The 20549-nt window shown below is 37.5% G+C and overlaps 1 protein-coding gene across 1 annotated transcript in view; it reads left to right on the top strand.

Moving 5' to 3' along the window:
• The window catches only part of LOC150087120 (twitchin-like), a 3511780-nt gene that overhangs the window by 1980736 nt on the left and 1510495 nt on the right, over positions 1-20549 (top strand). Inside the window, 1 exon segment of the mRNA XM_090372971.1 lies at positions 9097-9263. Within this exon segment, the coding sequence (XP_090229097.1) occupies positions 9097-9263 (167 nt within the window).

Here is a 20549-nt window from a genome sequence, read left to right as displayed (position 1 = left end):
CAGGGCTGGTAACCTGGGAGGAAAATGCAATCTCCCAGGGCAAAAAGAGCACATCATCATATGTAAACCAAACTCTGATTTATTTGGGCATGAAGATGCATCCCAGACATTCAAAAAGAAAGACATTTCCAATGCAGGAACTGACAAACATCAGAAAACAGACAGAGACCTATCCTAGTCCAACTTTCTTAATTATCCACTCAACTGGTGAAAATGCAGTTGGGAAACTCTCACCATTTAGGGTCCAAAAGGTATTAGAAAGTAGAGTAGGATCTCACAAGTCTGTAAAAAGACTGAAGTCAGAGACCTCTAACGCTAAATATTCAGAGTGACTTTTGAACATTAAACTCTTTGCCGGACTACCAGTCACTGTGACACCCCACAGATCACTGAACACCTCTAAAGGAGTGATCTCAGACTGGGATTTATTGGACGTGTCTGAAGAGGATACTAGAAAAACTTAAAGAACAAGGAGTTATTCAAGTAAAGAGAATTTCTACCAGAAAAAGATGGTAATCTGACCTCAACATATAATCTGATCTTGACGTTTAACACGCCGCATTGTGCAACATCCATTAAGGCCGGATATCTGGCATGAAATGTTAGACCATTTATTCCAAACCCGCTCCGGTGTTTCCGATGTCAGAAGTACAGACATTCCCAAACAGCTTTCTGGGAAACCCCTAATTGTGCAAAATGCGGGTCAATAGAACACAACTGCGAAGCCAGTACTGTCGCTCAACCAATATGCCCAAATTATAAAAAAGACCACCCCTGCCTATGCTGAAAAAGTGAAAAACTTATTCAGAAGTATAAAGCAAACCATAATGTTTCCTGTCAAGAAGCAAAGAAAACCATCTCATCTCCAACCTACCCAAACAGGCCAACATGTGCCCAAATTGAGGAAAGACAGATGTAGGATAGATGTGCGGAAATTTGCCTTTAGCCAGCGGTGGTTGGTTGGTGGAACAGACTGCCATCCCTTGTGGTGGAGGTTGATAGCCTAAATAAGTTTAAGGCTCAGCTGGACAGGTATTTTGAACGAACAGAGGGGTGAAGTGGAAGTGGGTTTTTTTTTTTTTTTTGGCTGATGCTGCATAAGCTTGCTTTCTTGCATCAAATGCCTCTACTAATGCTAATGCTATACAAATAACCAAAACATACCAGACAACAGCAATGCAAACTGAATTATCAGTACTGCCAAAAGTCTTTCTCAGATTACCTCAAAACTCTGTACAGTGCAACTCAAACTCAAGCAGTCAATACACCAATAGCTATTCCATGTGAAAACTCCACTCCCCAGATGAAGAATGCAAAGAAACACAAATAAAAATTTTCAGACATAAAGAGGAAATGAATATTAATGAAAAATCTGCAGATGATTGTGTCCTAGAAATTTTTGTTGAAGAAGACATGGACACAGGAAAGCCTTTCTTTCCAAAAAAAAATAAAAACAAGAATGAAAAACAGAGAACTTGAACGACACAAAAACGTTCTGAAAGCCCAACAAGAAACTAATAACATTCCACCTTGTACATTCCACCTAGTTATAGCTTTAAACAAAATCTTTTAAAAATGATTTAGATAATCTCATAGCTCAACTCCCCACACCTTTCCTCATTCTAGGAGATTTAAATGGGCATCACATGCTATGGAGCAACAACACAATTGATCGAAGAGTAAAAGTAATTGAAAAATTTTTAGACGATAACAACCTTCTCCTCCTAAATGATGGGTCACCTACATATATTCACCTTCCTTCTGGAACATATACTGCAATAGGCTTGTTTATCTGTTCAGACGCCATATATCCTACCCTAAAATGGACAATAAACAATGATCCACTGCACAGTGATCATTTTCCCATACAAATTGAATTATTAAACAAGCCCTCTTATCATCCTACTAAAATTTCACAGTGGCTCACTGATAAAACAGATTAGCAGATGTATAAAAAACAAGCTAAATTTGACACGGAAATAATCTGAGAATCCCCAACTGATGAAGCCGTTGAATATGTCACAAAAACAATATTATATGCAGCAGAAAAAATCATACCAAAATCCTCTTGAAAATTTCTGATACAACCAAAAATCTGGTGGAGTGACGAATGTCGTGCAGATAAAAAAGAGCAAATTAAAGCCTGGAATATATTTTGCCGCAGTCCAACAACAGCTAATCTTATCCATTTTAAACATGCCAGAGCAAGATCAAGGTATGTTAGATGCTGTAATAAAAAACCAGCTTAGATTCGCTTTACTTTGATCATCAATCAAGAAACTCCTACACATAAAATTTGGAAAATAATTTAAAAAATGAGTGGTAAATATCAGACAACTCCTGTGCCTATCATGGAATGGAGTGGACAGAACGTTTCTGAACCTGCTCAAATTGCCAATATCTTAGGGGAAACTTTTGCCAAAACATCAGCACCATAAAGTTACACCCCCAACCTTCAGAAAATTTAAAACAAATAAAGAAAAACAAAAATTAAACTTCTCATCAAAAGGGAATGAACAATATAACCTACCATTTGCAATCCATGAACTGCATAGAGCTCTGTCAACGTCTAAACACAGTGCAGTAGAACCAGTAATATTTACTATTCAATATTCACTGCAGTAGTGCAGTGAATAGTGATTAGTGCAGTGAATATTGAATAGTGATTAGTGCAGTGAATATAGTGCAGTAGAACCAGTAATATTCACTATTCAATGATACAAGAACTACGTTCTGAATCATTACAGTCACTCCTTGATTTGTTCAATAGACTTTACCTAGAAGATACATTCCCTAAAAAAATGGCATCGTGCTACAGTATTTGCCTTCCTTAAACCTGGTAGAGATTCAAAAAACCCAACTTGCTATAGACCCATTACCTTGACCAGTTGCCTGTGCAAAATTCTTGAAAATATGGTAAACAATTGACTGATATGGTACCTAGAAAATTTTAATCTCATACATGCTACACAATTTGGTATCCCACAAATCAGATCAACACTAGATATACTAGTATGACTTGAGAACTCCATCCGAAATGCATTCCTTAGATCGGAACATCATGTCATGGTATGCTTTGATATCAGTAAGGCTTACAATTCCACGTGAAAGTATGGAATACTCTGCGAATTATATCAACATGGACTTTGGGGTCATCTCCCAATTTTCATACAAAACTTCCTGTACAAATGCACCTTTCAGGTTAGATTCAAAACTTCTTATCCAAAGTATTCTTGCAAGAAGAATGAGTCCCCCAAGGCTCTCTACTCAGTGCTACGCTTTTTATAATTGCAATTAAACCATTGCCGAACAACTTCCAAACACTATTGATACAGCACTGTTTGTAGATGACCGTAGCATTTCATGAAAAAAAGCTGTGAGTTAGGGTTGAATTTGAAAGTGCCTGCAATTCTGCCCAGACACGATAGGAGGGAGTATATGATGAGAACCTTGTCGATCAATTTGGCCCTGGAGAGATTGTGCAAGCCTCAAGGGGTAGAATTTTTCTCAGCCTGGTCTGTGCTTGTTAACAGGAGAGACTGTTTCTACAGGGATGGGATACACTGAAATATAAAGGGTGCAAAAATATTTGCTTATGCTATCGAGGCAGTGTTAGGTGGGTCAGAAAACTGCTAGCTTGGGGGGGGGGGGATTATTTAGACTAATAGATTAACAGTGGCCACTGGCAGAGGTGAAAGTGATTCTTGTACTGCTTCTATTGGAAAGAGTATCAGCATTCAAATAATTAATCTTGGAAGCTAATAGGCTTTTCATATCAACTAAGAAATATTGCACAAGATTTAGGTCTAAATGGATGTCATATGAAATAATTAGATATGTGGCAGTGAAGAAAAATGCATGGGATACATATAAATTAATAGGTGGCATGGAAGCCTATGATAGATATAAGCTGGTCTGTAACAAAGTCACAAATGAGTTTCGGCAGGCAAAGGCAGATTACGAGAAAACTTTGGTAAAGGATGCAAAAAAAAACACCCAGCAAAGATTTATTTACTTATGAAACTCTAGAGGAAAGGGAATGGATCAGATTGGTCCACTTTATATCGATGGTTCAATTGTTGATTATCCTGCTTAGGTAACTAACAAACTATATGAACCTTTTGCATCTACATTCACACATGAGGAGTTATTCAGAGAGGGGAATACCAAATTTGTATTAAATTCTGTCAGTAAGCTAGATATCCTTGTAATAACTGAGAGTAAAGTGGAGGAGAAATTGTTGAAGATAAACATATGAAAGGCACTTGGGTGGATTGAATCTATCCAGTTATATTAAAGGAGGCAGCAAAGGAAGTAAGCAAACCCTTAGCCATGATTATGAGAGCTTCCTTGCACTCAGGGGAGGTACCCATGGACTGAAGATCAAATGTGACTCCAATCTGCAAATGAGTATCAAAGGGTGACACAGGTAATTACAGACCTGTTAGTTTAACTTCTGTTCCATGTAAATTAATGGAGACACTGGCTAAATAAGAATTGGAAGAACATCTAGACAAGACTTCAGTTTTAGCTCAGACACAGCATGGGTTTTTTAAGGGGAAGTCTTGTCTGACCAATTTGATTGGATACTATGATGTGGTCACAAAGGAACTGGATGTAGGGAATAACTTTGATATCATATATTCAGATCTTAGAAAGGCTTTTGATACTGTTGCACATGGAAGACTGCTGCACAAATATGAGCAGTGTGGCATTGGAGGAAAATTGCTGCTATGGATAAAGGGATTGTTGAGTGGGAGAAGACAGAGAGTGGTATTCAATGGACACTGCTCTTTGTGGATTAATGTTATTAGTGGAGTGCCCCCCAGGGTTCATTGTTGTTTTCTGTATTTATTAATAATGACATACGTTTGCAGATGATACGATGGTTAGTAGGGTTGTTAATGACAGTTCACTACTGCAACAGGATCTAGAAAAGTTGAGCAGATGGGCCGAGAGGTGGCAACTGAAGTTTAACATTGAGAAATGTAAAGTACCATATATGGGAAACAGTAATCCCAGAGTAACGTATCAACTGTGTGGTACTACACTGATAGTGGTAGAGAATGAAAAGAACCTGGGGATAATTGTCCAGGCAGATATGAAGTTTTCGTAGCAGTGCAGACGGTCTGCAAGAATAGCTCATTGTGTGTTTTCAATGATATGCAGGAGGATATCAGGTGTGGAGGCCTCATTTTAAGAAAGATGTAGAGATGTTGGAATGAGTATAGAGAAGTCCAAGATTAGTGAATGGAACAAAGGGTTGTTCTTATGAAGAAAGGCTTAAGTTTTGCAAATTACAGTGTCTGGAGACTAGGCACCTGCGAGGTGATCTGATCGAGGTGTATAAAGCCTTGAATGGTTTGAGCATGCTCGATGCTGATGGAATTTTTCCTCTTTCTCAGAATAATCACCTGAGAGGGCATAAATTCAAATTGTGGGATAGATTGTGTGGAAGTTTGCCTTTAGCCAGCGGGTAGTTGATTGCTAGAACAAACTTCCATCTTTCATTCTAGAAGTTGATAGCTTGAATAGATTCAAGGCAGAACTAGACAAACATTTGGAGCGAGTAGATGGGTGAAATGAGAAGGATTTTTTTTTTTTTTTTTTGGCTGATGCTATATAAACTTGCTTTCTTGCATCATGTGCCTTTACTAATGCTAATGAAAAATATGAATACTGTTTAGAGACAGTTACAAATGGCAATAAATAAGATCAGTTCATGGACACAAATTAATGGCTTTCAACTTTGACCTAAAAAAAACATTGTGCATCCATTTTTCCCCCCAACATAAACTGCACCCACATCCGGAACTTCAACTGAATGTCCAACCAATAGCAGTTCATCCCAGCATACAGTTCTTAGGAATCACATTAGACCATAAACTTACCTTTTTTAGAGCATATTATAAAACTAAGAACATCCTGTCAGCAAAAGTTAAATATCATCCAGGTTCTCTCAGCAACTAAGTGGGGGGGCTGATGATCGAGTTACCTTGTTACAATTATACAGAGACTTAATAAGATCAAAGCTTGAATATGGAGCACCAGTGTATAGCCAGCAAAATCTAATGTACTTTGCTTGTTTGACTCTATTCATCATAGTGCAATGTGCATTGCCATAGGAGCATATTGCATGTCTCCAATAGTCTATATGCTGACGCACATGAACTCTCTCTCTATCAGAAGACAACAACTTATATTATGCAATGCATATAAAATTAGATCTATACCTGAACACCCAAACTGGCAGATACTTTTCACTCCCCAGCACGACATATTATACCGAAACTGCCCTTCTGCTAACTGACCATTAGGTATACAAATAGAATACCTTTCAGAAGAACTTAATCTGTCTTTAAATAATGTTTCAAATACCCTTCCATTTCCTGTGCTCCTTGGGACAATACTTCACATTCATGCGATTTATTCCTCCATCAATGGAATAAATCTAAATTACATAAAGAAAATTTCTTACAACTGTGTCATGCAGTAGTGGATCAGTTCCCCAACTTTGTTGTTGCACATTCAAATGGATCAAAGAATGAGGCCCACGTTGGAATTGCCACAGTTTTTCTCATTACTTTGGCCTACAAATTGCCATATGAGTTCAGTATATTTTCTGCTGAACTAATGGCAATTCAGATTGCACTGAAGCATATCAAGTCCTCCGATATTCAAAATAGTGTAATTTTTACAGATTCTTTAAGTGCATTTCAAGCCCAGAAAAGCACCATGAATATCAACCACCCAGTCTTAAATGAAATAACCTCCTCTTTGCATACTTTATCCGAACATTGAAAAAGCATAACCTCTGCTGGGTCCCTGGACATATGGGAATCCCAGGAAATGAATTAGCTGACAGTCCTGCAAAATCAGCCATCTTACCACCCAATGACAATTGGAAAGTCCCATATCAAGGCTATATATCAATAATCCAGGCAAAATGCTTGGCAATTATCATGGAAAAATCAAGATAACAATAAGCTCTGAAGTATTAAGCTAAATCTTGAGCAATGGCTTTCAAGCTTCAGTTCAATTCAACAACAGGAGGTAATATTGGCACGTCTACGAATAGGTCACACAAAATCACTCATAGTTATTCCTTAAGAGGGGAGTCCCCCCCGCCAGAGTGTCATCACTGCAACACAGTGCTTTCAATAAAACATATCCTTGTTGCATGCCTAAAATAAGCAAGAGAATGCCATTATCTCTTCACTCCAGCCACAACAGAAGACCCTCTTTCACTTACTTCACTTTTAGGCAATGATAATAAAACAAATGTCTCAAGCATTTTTACCTTTCTCCAAATGATTAATGTATACCACCTCCTTTAACTAGTTAAAAACTAACTTGCTAATACTATTTTTTGCAATTTTCTCTATCTGACAGGAAATAGCATAAATTCTTACCATATGTATGGTGCACTATGGCCACAGTTGCTGATGCGCCTAAGAAATCTCTAAACCAACCAGCCAGCCAACCTCTATTCCTTCATTGGCATGCTTTGCTATTAAGCTATGCAGCTAAAAGCAGATGTTTTCCTCATCATCCTATATGGCAATAACTGTTCACACCAAAATGACATAATTTGTATGAAAATTAACCTTTGCAGAATAAACAATGTGGCATTAGATTACGAAGCTTAAACAAATGCTGGGAACTAAATATTAATAACATAATTCCGGTTATTAGCATGGCTACACCATAATGCAGATACTATCGGCTCATGTTGATAAACATTTCCAACAATGGGAAAGAATGCACTTCCAAATTGCAGTATTAAACATATTCATGTAATTAAGCAAAATCCACGTGGCTCACTCTTTTCAATTCTTTAGGTTTGCCCAAATTTACACCAATGGTTCCAAGACAAACAGTAAAGTTGGTGCAGCTGTAGGTCTACCAAACATTACAATATCTCAGCAGCTCCCTTTGGAGTGCAGCTCTTACACTGCAGACCTGTATGCTTTAGACTATATGCCGAACTCTGTGCTTTAGAGAATGTAAAACAGTCTTTATACCCTCAAACCATTATCTATACTGATTCCTTAAGCACTGTATTTGCTCTTCAGTGCAAACTTCCTTCTGGTCATCCCTTACTACAACAAATTCGAATAAAGTTAATGCAGCAGTCTTGCAAACAAGCAAAGAATAATCTTCTGTTGGATACCTGGACATTTTGGAATCACAGAAATGAACAAGCAAATTTTGCTGCCAAGAATGCCAGCCACATAATGTCAGACATCAAGATACCTTACACTGATTACAAACACATCATACAATGTAGAAAAAAATAGCTATCCATTTGACAGGAGAACAAAAGTAATAAACTGTTCTAGATTAAAAATTATCACAAAGCCTAAGAAGAAAAGGAAGATTGCAGATTCAATATACCTGTCTAACTCATAGTTATTCAATATACCCATCTAACTCATAGTTACCTATTCGCATGGGATAAGCACTATGTAGCAACTGTCAAACTGAACTCACCTTGTCACTGAATATCCATTATACTTGAGAGAATGATAAATAGCTAGCTTTCTCTCCACATCTATTTTACTCTAATCAACTTACTTTACAGCAGATCTTCGGAGCCGACAGGGCTAGCCGTGTGGTAAAGTGCTTGCCTGGCAACCCAAAGGTTGCCGGTTCGAATCCTGCCTCGGGCTTGGATCAGAGTACAAAATGCAAAACCTTTGGGAGGTACAATATGGCCACAGCAGCTGATGCACTAACAAAAAAAAAAAAAAAAAAAAAAAAGAGCCTCAGAGACTGACAAGATATTACTGAACTTTTTACTTTCCTGAGAATGATAAACAAATATCATTGGATCTGAATTCACTTGTTTTATATACCAAACCTGAACCAAAAGATGGTAACAAGTGCATTATGGCCTTAGTAGCCCATGTACCAATAAATCTAACCAACAACAACATCATAAAAAGAAAAAAAAAAAAAAAAATGTGCATATCTTAGGTATGGAATGATACATTAAAATATGGTTTAATCTTGGCATTCAGGCTGTTTAAATTGTTTTGAAACATCCCATATTTGTGTTATTTATTTAAATATGTAATTGTTTTTTTTTTATAGTCCAGAGTGGGTACAGGTAATGAATGTATCCGCTGACCAGACCAAGGCAACAGTGCTGAATTTAATTGAGGGTAACCAGTATGAATTTCATGTACGAGCTGTTAATAAAGGTGGGGCTGGTGAGCCTAGTGAAAGCACTGGACCACATACAGCAAAGTATAAGAATTGTGAGTATTATTTATAAGTGATTAATTTAAATTAATAACAGAATTCCTTCTGATTGGCATTTTATATTTTCTGATAGGTATTTTTAACTTCATTGTTGAAAAGTACCAATTCATATATTTTTAGACATTTTTTTCTCTTTCTTTTTTTTTTTTTTTTTTTTTTTTTTTTGGTGAAACTGATTCCTTTCAGTTGAGTCCAAAACTGTTTTGTTCTCCAAGTAACAGTATTGCATGATGAGTTAATATTCTAGTTTTCTACAGAATTAGCAAAATAATGGTGGTAATCAACTTTATAAAACATTATCCAAAAAAAAAAAAAAAAAAAACCCCTTATTTCACCCATTCATTCACTCCAAATGTTTGTCTAGTTCTGCCTTGAACTTATTTAAGATGCTGACCTCCACCACAACAGATGGAAGTTTGTTCCAGAAATAAACCACCCACTTGCTAAAGGCAAATTTCTGCACATCTGTAACTTTCCTCAATTTGAATTTATGTCCCCTCAGGCAAGATGGGATAATCTAGGCAAGAGGAAGAATTCCATTAGCATTTAGCATGCTCAAACCTTATATACTTCAAGGCCTTATATACTTCAATAAGATCACCTTGCAGATGCCTAGTCTCCAGACTTCGTAATTTGCAAAACTTAAGCATTTCTTCTTAAGAGCAACCCTTTGTTCCATTCACAAATCTTATTGCCCTTTTCTGTACTCATTCCAGCAGCTCTACATCCTTCCTAAAATTGTAGGTATGCCATCAGCATTCAGTTTACTCAACTGATTTAAAGCCTTAAAAACATCATTCCTGTCTTATGGAAGATACCTAATTTGCAAATAACGAATTTTATGAAACTGAAGTCTTTCTTGGTAAGATTACCTTTTGTGGCCCTGACAAATCTGGATGATGCTCTTATTTGCACTCATTCCAAAAGATCTGCATCCTCTCTTAACATTTGCTTCCATATTTGTATGCAGTACTCAAGGATTGGTCAGAGGATGTAACCCCTGGCAGCATACCGTGATGGGTATGTTGTATGGTATCTTTACATACAATAAAGATTAATTAATATCCCCTTAAGAAATCCAACAAACAAAAACAAAAATAGGTAAAATTTAGCTTTGTTTAGTATATGTTTTCCCAAACCACTGAAGTTAATTCCAGTAAACTATATGGTTAAAAGTCATCTCGTTGGGCAGTTGTATATATGTAAATAGTTATCCCACTTGCCATAAGTTGGCTGTTATGCTGTAGAAAGGTTATGCCAGTCCTTGCCCAATGGATAACATCATTATTATTTTGTATTAAATTTACACCATTAGCTAATTAAAATTAGCTTTTAATCCATTAAAAATATTACCATTAGTTTACCGTTTGTTAATTTGGGTAGCGAACATTTAAATGAATGTCATATACCAGATCATTGCAAGGTAACAGTTCACTAGGTGGTGCCCTTGCAAGCAATATAATCAGTAGCATACACAAAGTTACTCCCTTTCCTCGCCAGTTGTCACATAATGCAGTTTTCGGAAGAATCTGGTAAATATTGTATTTTATTGAACTGTATTAGATAGTTTGAATCAGAGCTGCAACATTCAATACGTTCTACGTTGATATCAATATTTGTAAAATGATAAGAGGAGTTTACCTCAATATAGTATGTAGAACACATCTGTATGATACCCTCCAGAAATTAAAGCGAATTCGATTTTTTTCATTTTAATTTCTGGAGCATATCATTCGGAATTGTTCTACGTACTATATTGAGGTACACTCCTCTTATTATTTTACAAATATTTATTGAACTGTATATGTATTTTTCAGTTTACTGTAAATACCAGTTACGTAGCCTCCGTAGTTAAGGCCTCCGTAGCCGAGTGGTCAGGAGCGGGAGTGCAGTAGCACACGCTCTTTGAGTAGACCGGGGTTCAAGCCCCTGACTGCTGAATACGGTTGATCTGCCAACCCGCACTGGACCAGCGTGGCAGATTATGGTCCATTTCCCTCAGCATGAATTGTTGAGGAGGCTTCCATCCTGCAGTGGGTTGATAACGGCTGCACTTTACCTTTTTTTTTTTTTTTTACCAGTTACATATTAAAAGTTAAAATTAACATTCAGTTTCAAATTATCATAAATTTATATTTGGCCATACTAAATAATTAATTAAAATTAAATTGTTATTGGGACAACAGAAATGGGTATGGATGAGCCATTCATTTTTATTAGCTATCTTAGCAGTTTAAAGCTCCTGATTAATAGTGGAGAGATGACATTGTGAATGAATGTATTTTTTTCTCTTTTTCTCCTTTTTTTCCCCTTTTTTTCCTTCTATTTTTCTTTTATCTTTCCTTTCCTTTCCTTTCCTTTCTTTGTTAATTCTAGTTAGTTTAGATTTAAGTGTCTAGATTAGTATATAATTAAATCTTTTGAATCTTTTGAATATAGGCTTTTGAATATTGCTGCTAACAGCTCTATAATTTGTTAGTCAGCACCACTAGGCTAAAAATGCCCAAAATACACCATACTATACCTATATCCACTCCACAAAATTGGATCCATAATAAAAATGAAATTATGTCTACTTATAAACTATAACAATAGCATCAATGGCAGATATCAATAGCACATTCCTAACAATCCATAATAAACAGGATTGTTTTATTGCAATAATAGAAAATGTATAATTAAGTGTGAGTGTGTGTGTAAAACATGAACTTTCTAGCATAATACATATTATTGCTGCATAACCATATATATATATTATTACTGCATAATACAGTAATAATATGTATATGGTTTCCCAGGATGAAGAGGCTTTTCTCAGCCTCTTCAGGCTGGGAAAAGCTAAAAGAGATTTCGATTCGATTTGCAACTTCAACTAATAAAAATACTGATGTAAGAATAATATGTAGAAGAATAAAGCAACTAAATGGCAAATTTCCACCATTGTCCTCTCCAGTTTTCGACTGGAATGGACAGGAGCTCTCTACTCCTGCAGAGATTGTGAATGCCCTGGGGTCCATATTCTGACAGCTATCTGCTTCAACTGCATATGATCTATCATTTCAGAAGATTAAAGTTTCAGCTGAGTAATGTCAGTTGAATTTCAAAACCACATCTTCTTTACTATGCAATCAGCCACTTATTATGCTTGAACTTCATGAAGACACATATACCTCAAAAAAACAGTACTACCAGTCCCGATGGAAAACATTATATAATGCTTCACTGCTTTAATAGCATATCATTATCCTTGTTCCTGACCTTCTACAATTGTATCTTCATTGAACATTCATTCCACATTTGCTGGCATCACTCCTAAGTACTGGCAATTCCCAAATCATAGAAAGATCATTCTACCCCCCCCACAACTATAGACCTATTTCTCTTACCAGCTGCTTGAGTAAAACCCAAAAAAAAAATTATCACCACTGACGTACGTGGTGTCTTGATTCCAAAAATAACTCTGATAACCAATTTTGTCTCAGAAAAAATCGACCATCTCTGGATCTCATGGTCAAACCCTAAACAAACATTAGGAATACATTTCTTCGGAACAAGCATCTTGTTATGGTATGCCTTGACATAAAGAAAGCATTTGACACCACCTTTCATTTTGGTATCTTAAAAGATCTTCATTCCCTTTACCTGAGAGGCCACTTACCATATTTCATACAAAACTTCCTTCAGCATAGATTTTTTCAAGTCTGTTTTTTTTGCAAGTCATTTAACAAATCTATATACAAGAGGAAGGAGTCCCACAAGGCTCAGTCCTCAGTACCACTCTATTTGCATTAAGAATAAAAATCATATAATCAAATGTATATCACAGAATGGACTATCTTATGAGGAATCTAATGTCATTCACTTTATAACAAACAAAAGATACATTCTGACCGAGAGCTACACTTAAGAAATCATCTATCTCAATTATGAATAGTATTCGCTTTCTTGGCCTGATTTTTGATAGCAAGCTGAATTTAGCATTAGCATTAGTAGAGGCATATGATGCAAGAAAGCAAGCTTATGCAGCATCAGCCAAAAAAAAAAACCTCCCATTTCACCCCTCCATTCATTCCAAATGCCTGTCTAACTCAGCCTTAAATTTATTTAGGCTATCAACTTCCACAACAAAACATGGAAGTCTGTTCCACCAATCAACCACCTGCTGGCTAAAGGCAAATTTCCACACATCTATTCTACAACTGTCTTTACTCAATTTGAATTTATGCCCCCTCAGGTTCTTAATATGAACAAGAGGAAGAATCCCATCAGATTCAGTTTGCTCAACCCATTCAAAGCCTTATACACCTCAATCAGATCACCTCACAGGTGCCTACTCTTCAGGCACTGCAACTTGCAGTACTTAAGCCTTTCTTGGTAAGAGCACCCCTTTGTTGCCCTTCTTTGTACTCATTCTAGCAACTTTACATCCTTCCTAAAATGAGGCCTCCAGCCCTGTACTCTAAGTGTGGCCTGACCATTGCCTTGTACAACGGGATAATCACCTCCCTGTCCCTGCTAGCAAAATTGCTATATATCATTGACAAGACTCCATGACCTGCCCTGGCAGCCCATCTGCACTGCTCAGCGAACTTCATATTTGACTTCACAATTACCCCCAGGTATTTTTCAACTTTCTACTTCCCTGAGTGTAGTACCACGCAGTTCGTACGTTTCTCTTGGGTTATTGCTACCCATATGCAGTACTTTGCATATGGGTAGCAATTTGCCCAACTTATCTAGATCCAGTTGGAGTAGCATACTGTCTTTACTGTTGTTATCAACCCTGCCAACCTTTCTATCATCTGCAAACTTGGACATTAATCCTGATATACCTTCATCAATATCATTGATGAATACAACAATAGGCCCAGCACCAAACCCTGGGGAAGTCCACTAATAACATTTGTCCACGAAGAGCAGTGTCCATTTATTACACTCTCTGTCATCTCCCACTCAACCATCCCTATATTCATTGCAGTAACTTGCCCTTAATGCCATACCACTCCAATTTGTACAGCAGTTTTCCATGTGCAACAGTATCAAAAACTTTCCTGAAATCCATGCATATGATATCAAAATTGTTTCTTGCATTCAGTTCCTTTGTGATGAAATTATAGTATATAATCAAATTGGTCAAACAAGACTTCCCCTTAACAAACCCATGCTTTGTCTGAACTATTACTGCTGTCTTGTCTAGGTGAACCTGTATCATCTCTTTAACCAGTGAATCTATTATTTTCCCCGGAACAGAAGTTAAACTAACAGGTCTATAATTATTTGCGTCACCCTTTGAACCCCCTTTGTGATTTGGGGATACATTTGCAAATCTCCAGTTCATTGGTACCTAACCTCAATCTAAGGATGCGCTCATAATTATGGCCAAGGGTTTGCTTACTTCCCTCGTTGCCTCCTTCAGTATAACTGGATAGAGTCCATCTTCTCCAGATGCCTTTTTTTATGTTTAACTTCAACAATTTCTCCTCCACTTTGCTCTCCATTGTTACAAAATCATTTAGCTACCTGTTAGAGTTTAGTAAACTTCTGTCTTCCCCTTCCTTACAGAATTCCTCATGCGTGAATGTAGATGCAAAATAGTTATTGAGTTTGTCAGCTATCTGAGCAGGATCATCAACAGTCGAACCACCAATATCAAGTGGACCAATCTGATTCATCCTCTTCTTTCTAGAGTTTACATAAGTAAAGAAGTTTTTGTTGTTTTCTTTGCATCCTTTGCCATGGATTTCTCATAATCAGCTTTCACTTGCTTAACTTCCTTTGTGACTTGATCACACACTAGCTGATATCTGCCATAGGCTTCTGTGTCACCTGCTAATTCATATGCATTCCACGCATTTTTCTTCTTTGCCACGAGCCTCATTAGTTCTTCTGACATCCATTTAGGCCTAAATCTTGAACAGTATTTCTTACTTGGTATGAAGAGTCTAGTAGCTTCCGAGATTAATTCCCTGAAGGCTTCCCATTTATAATTCACTGTTTTTAACATCATCAGTTGATTCCACTGTATAGAATGAAAAAAATGCCTGAGACCACTGTAGTCACCTTTACGGAAGCAAAAGTTGTTTAAGTTAACCTTTAAGTAAATCCCACAGCAGTACACTGTGATCACTGTCACCTAGTGGTTCCTTTATCAGCAAATTCTTAATGCATGAATAATCACTGCTGATAATCAGATCAAGAGTATTACTCTTTTTAGTTGCCCCTTGAACATGTTGCTGTAGAAAACAGTCATCCATTAAATCCACAAAAGTCTTGCTAGCATGTAAGTGACAAACCCACAAGTTCCAGTTGATATCTGGAAAGTTAAAATCCCCATTACAAGACATTCTGATTTACTGGCTCACTCTGTTTTTCTGCCCAGTTGTTCGTTGTACTCATCAGAGTAACTAGGTCTATAACGCACTCCTACTCTCATTTTCTCTTTCCCAGTTTATTCGAAATAAAACTGACTCAACAGTGCACTGTCCACCCATGTCAACTGGATGCACTTTGTTAGATTTTATGTGTTTCTTAACTAACAACATATTCTTTAACAAAAACTACTCCTCCTCCCTTCCTTCCAGGTCTATCCTTTCTATACTCATTGTACTCCCCAAATTCCAATTCTGCACTGCTTATATCTGTGTGACATTGAAGGCAATGTTTGGTGGGTTGGAAAAATACTACCCTGTAGTTACACAGACTAATAGATTAACTAGAGCCACAAGCAGAGGTTAAAATGATTCTTGGACTGTTTCTGTTGGAATATGTAGCAGCCTGGACAGCAGGGTATCAAGGCCTTCTTGTAGTCCTTGTGAAACAAGCAAATAAATGAATTATGTTAGGATAACTAAGAGTTAGAACAGGTGCATGTACACCAGTGCTAGGAGCATGTGCCTGTTCTTTGATGAATGTGGTATTAGTGGTCAAGTCATGAAATGGAGACATTTAATGGGATATCGGAGATGTGTCATTTAGATATAAGGGATGCAGAATTTAAATATGTAGAGTAAAGTGTCTATAGAAAGAGCAGACAGGACAGGAACAGGGTGAGAGTTATGCTCTTTGTTACAAAGCAGATAAAATATATGGCAGTTTAATTGACATGGATAGCTAGTGTAATGTTGGTCAGTTTGCTGTGACCTAAACATTAGGAAAACAAAAATGAGAGTAGGAGTGTGTTATTGGCCTAATGAATCTGATGAGTACAGTAAACTGCTGTATTGAGAAATAGAGTGGGCCAGTAAATCAGAATGTCTTATAATATGGGATTTTTTTAACTTTCCAGATATTGACTAGGACTTTTTGGGTTGGTCACTAGCAAGTATTTTGCTGATTTATTTGATAACTGTTTTCTAAAGCAGCATATCAGAGAGGCAACCACAAGAGAGAGAGAGAGAGAGAGAGAGAGAGAGAGAGAGAGAGAGAGAGAGAGAGAGAGAGCGCAATACTCTTGATATGATTATCAGCAGTGATTCTTTAAGCATTAAGAATCTGCAGATTAAAGAGCTACTAAGTGGGAGTGATTAGAGTATTGATACAGGATTTACTAAAGCTCTAACTACTATCAAGGGTAGAAAGAAGGACTTCTGGTTTCATAAAGGTGATTGCGGTGTTCTCAGACAGTTTTGTATTCTATACTGTACAGGTCACATGTCCAATGCAAACATTGTGGGGAGATCAGGGATAAGGTGTCACTCAAGCATAAGGGATGCACAATTTGAATATGGAGAACATAATGTGCTTTTGCTCTTGTAAAGTGATTACAATGGTATCAGACAATTTTTAAATTCTATGCAGTGGGAGTTCAGCTGATGCCATTGCTAATAGCAAAGTCTAAATGTGAATCATTTGGGGAAATAATCATAGAAGCTATGAGGTTTTTTGAAGAATACTGTTCAAGGTTTAGACCTAAATGGATGTCAGATGAACTAATCAGATTAGTCACATAGAAGAAAAATACATGGGATGCATATAAATTATTAGGTCATACAGAAGCCTACAGTAGATATAAACTAGACTGCAATTAAGTTACAAGGGAATTTAGTCAAGCTAAAGCTGATCAAGAGTAGTTTTGGTAAAAGATATAAAAAAAAAATAGTAGTAGTTTTTTTTTTTTTTTTGGTAAAAAAAAAAAAACAAAAAAACAGCAAGCACTTTACTTATGTAAATGCTTGAAGGAAAGTGATGCATCAAGTGCATTTTGCTGCCCATATACAAATTGCATGCAACAGCATTCATGTGCAATTGAGTAATGCAGTTGAGTTTGCACTCGTGTGTGATATACAAGATCTTTCATCGTCTCCCTGACAATAGTCTCTGACAATAACTAGCTCCTGTGGGACCAGCACATTCTGCCCTGAAGATTGCCGCTGTGTTGCCTGATGCATAAGAGTGAGCTCTGCCATTGGGCTGGGCAGTTGAGAGTTTCATGCATCCACCATTTTAATTCCTTCGAGGGCATCTACCCTACTCTTCAAACTCTCATAGATGACCATCAGAACCCTGAGTTGGTGCCTAATCTCTTGACACTTTCTGCACCTAGCACACACACAAAGACATCCTCCTTAGCTAGATCATGCCCTGTTCTAGAAAGGTCTGCAAACAGTTCATCACCCCTTCAGTTCCCTTCTAAGCCACAGTACTCCCACTATTTTGTGCTTGTTGGTTTGCTGCTCTAGTCTGGGGCATGATTTCCATTTAAATACTATTTCATTAATTAACAATGAAAATTAATATATCTTTTGACATAAGGATATCACGAATATTGCTTCTGCATCCAAATCTGTGTTTTTTTGTTCTCAACATCACTTTTCTTCTAAATAAACACTCACCATGTATAGGAGAATATTGTTCCCACATCTATGGTGGCTTCTAGACTCCATTTAAAAGAGGACTATCAAGTTAATTATTGACTTGTCTTATTGTTTTATTTATTATGTATTAGCATTAGCATTAGTAGAGGCATTTGATGCAAGGAAGCAAGCTTATGCAGCATCAGCCAAAAAAAAAAAAAAATAAATAAATAAATAACCACTTCCACTTCACCCCTCAGTTCGTTCGAAATACCTGTCCAGCTGAGCCTTAAACTTATTAATACTATCAACTTCCACAACAAGGGATGGAAGTCTATTCCACCAACCAACCACCCGCTGGCTAAAGGCAAATTTCCTCACGTCTATCCTACATCTCTCTTTTCTCAATTTGAATTTATGCCCTCTCAGGTGATTATTCTGAGCAAGAGGAAGAATCCCATCAGCATTGAGCATGCTCAAACCATTCAAGGCTTTGTACACCTCTATCAGATCACCTCGCTGGTGCCTAGTCTCCAGACACTGTAACTTGCAAAACTTAAGTCTTTCTCATAACAGAACCCCTTTGTTCCATTCACTAATCTTGTTGCCCTTCTCTGTACTCGTTCCAGCATCTCTACATCCTTCTTGAAATGAGGCCTCCAGACCTGTATACAGTACTCTAGGTGTGGCCTGACCATTACCTTATACAAGGGAATAATCACCTCCTTATCCCTGCTAGAAAAATTCCTATATACCGTCAACAATACACCATGAGCTACTCTTGCAGCCTGTCTGCACTGCTCAGAAAACTTCATATCTGCCTGCACAACCACCCCCAGGTCCCTTTCATTCTCTACCACTGTCAGTGTAGTACCACAGAGTTGATACGTTGCTCTAGGGTTGCTGTTTCCCATATGTAGTACTTTACATTTGTCAATGTTAAACTTCATTTGCCACCTCTCAGCCCATATGCTCAACCTTTCCAGATCCTGTTGCAGTAGCATAGTGTCAGTAGTGTCCTTGACAATCCTGACAACCTTCATATCGTCTGCAAACTTAGACATTAAGCTTGATATACCATCATCAATATCATTTATAAATACAGAAAACAATAATGGACCCAATACTGAACCCTGAGGGACTCCACTAATAACATTAGTCCACAATGAGCAGTGTCCATTGATTACCACTCTCTGTCTTCTCCCCCTCAACCACCCCTTTATCCATAGCAGCAATTTGCTTCCAATGCCACACTGCTCCAATTTGTGCAGCAGTCTTCCATGTGCAACAGTATCAAAAGACTTTCTAAGATCCAAGTATATAATATCAAAGTTATTCCCTGCATCCAGTTCTTTTGTGACTGCATCATAGTCTCAAATCAAATTGGTCAGGCAAGACTTCCCCTTAACAAAACCATGCTGTGTCCGAGCTATAACTGAAGTCTTGTCTAGATGATCCTGCAGTGCTTCTTTAACCAGTGCCTCCATTAATTTTCCGGGAACTGAAGTTAAACTAACAGGTCTATAATTACTTGTGTCGCCCTTTGATCCTCCTTTGTGAATTGGGGTCACATTTGCACATCTCCAGTCACATTTGCACATCTCCAGTCCTTCCCCTGAGTCCAAGGAAGCTCTCATAATTATGGCTAAGGGTTTGCTTACTTCCTTTGCTGCCTCCTTTAATATAACTGGATAGATCCCATCCACCCCAGGTGCCTTTCTTATGTTTAACTTCAACAATTTCTCCTCCACTTTGCTCTTGTTATTACAAGATTCTCTAGCTTACTGCCAGAGTTGAATACACCTCTGGCATTCCCCTCGCTGAATAACTCCTCATGTTTTAATGTCGATGCAAAATATTCATTTAGTTTGTTAGCTACCTGAGCAGGATCATCAACAGTTGACCCATCGATATCAAGTGGACCAATCTGATTCATCCCCTTCCTTCTAGAGTTTACATAAGTAAAGAACTCTGCTGTTTTTCTTTGCATCCCTTGCCAAAGATTTCTCGTAATCTGCCTTCTCCTGCCTAACCTCCTTTGTAACTTGGTTACAGATCAACTTGTATCTATCATAGGCTTCTGTGTCATGTGTTAATTTGTATGTATCCCATGCATTTTTCTTCTCTGCGATATGTCTCATTAGTTCATCTGACATCCACTTAGGCCTAAACCTTGAACAATATTTCTTAGTTGGTATGTAAAGCCTAGTAGCTTCCAAGATAAGTTCTTTGAATGCTTCCCATTTTGAATTTGCTGTTGGTAACATCATCAGTTGGTCCCACTGTATAGAATTTAAATACTGTCTCAGTCCATCGTAGTCGCCTTTACGAAAGCAATAACCCTTCCCTTTACCCCTAATGGTAGTTACCTCTTTGAGTAAATCCCACTTCAGCACACTGTGATCACTGCCACCTAGTGGTTCATTTATCTGCAGATTCTTAATGCATGAAGAATCACTACTGATAATCAAATCAAGTGTATTACTCTCT

The sequence above is a fragment of the Mastigoproctus giganteus genome, chromosome 4 (genome assembly GCF_048544385.1).
Source record: "Mastigoproctus giganteus isolate SK-2022 chromosome 4, ASM4854438v1, whole genome shotgun sequence".
NCBI lineage: Eukaryota > Metazoa > Arthropoda > Arachnida > Uropygi > Thelyphonidae > Mastigoproctus > Mastigoproctus giganteus.
This window is presented reverse-complemented; position numbering and strand designations above follow the sequence as displayed.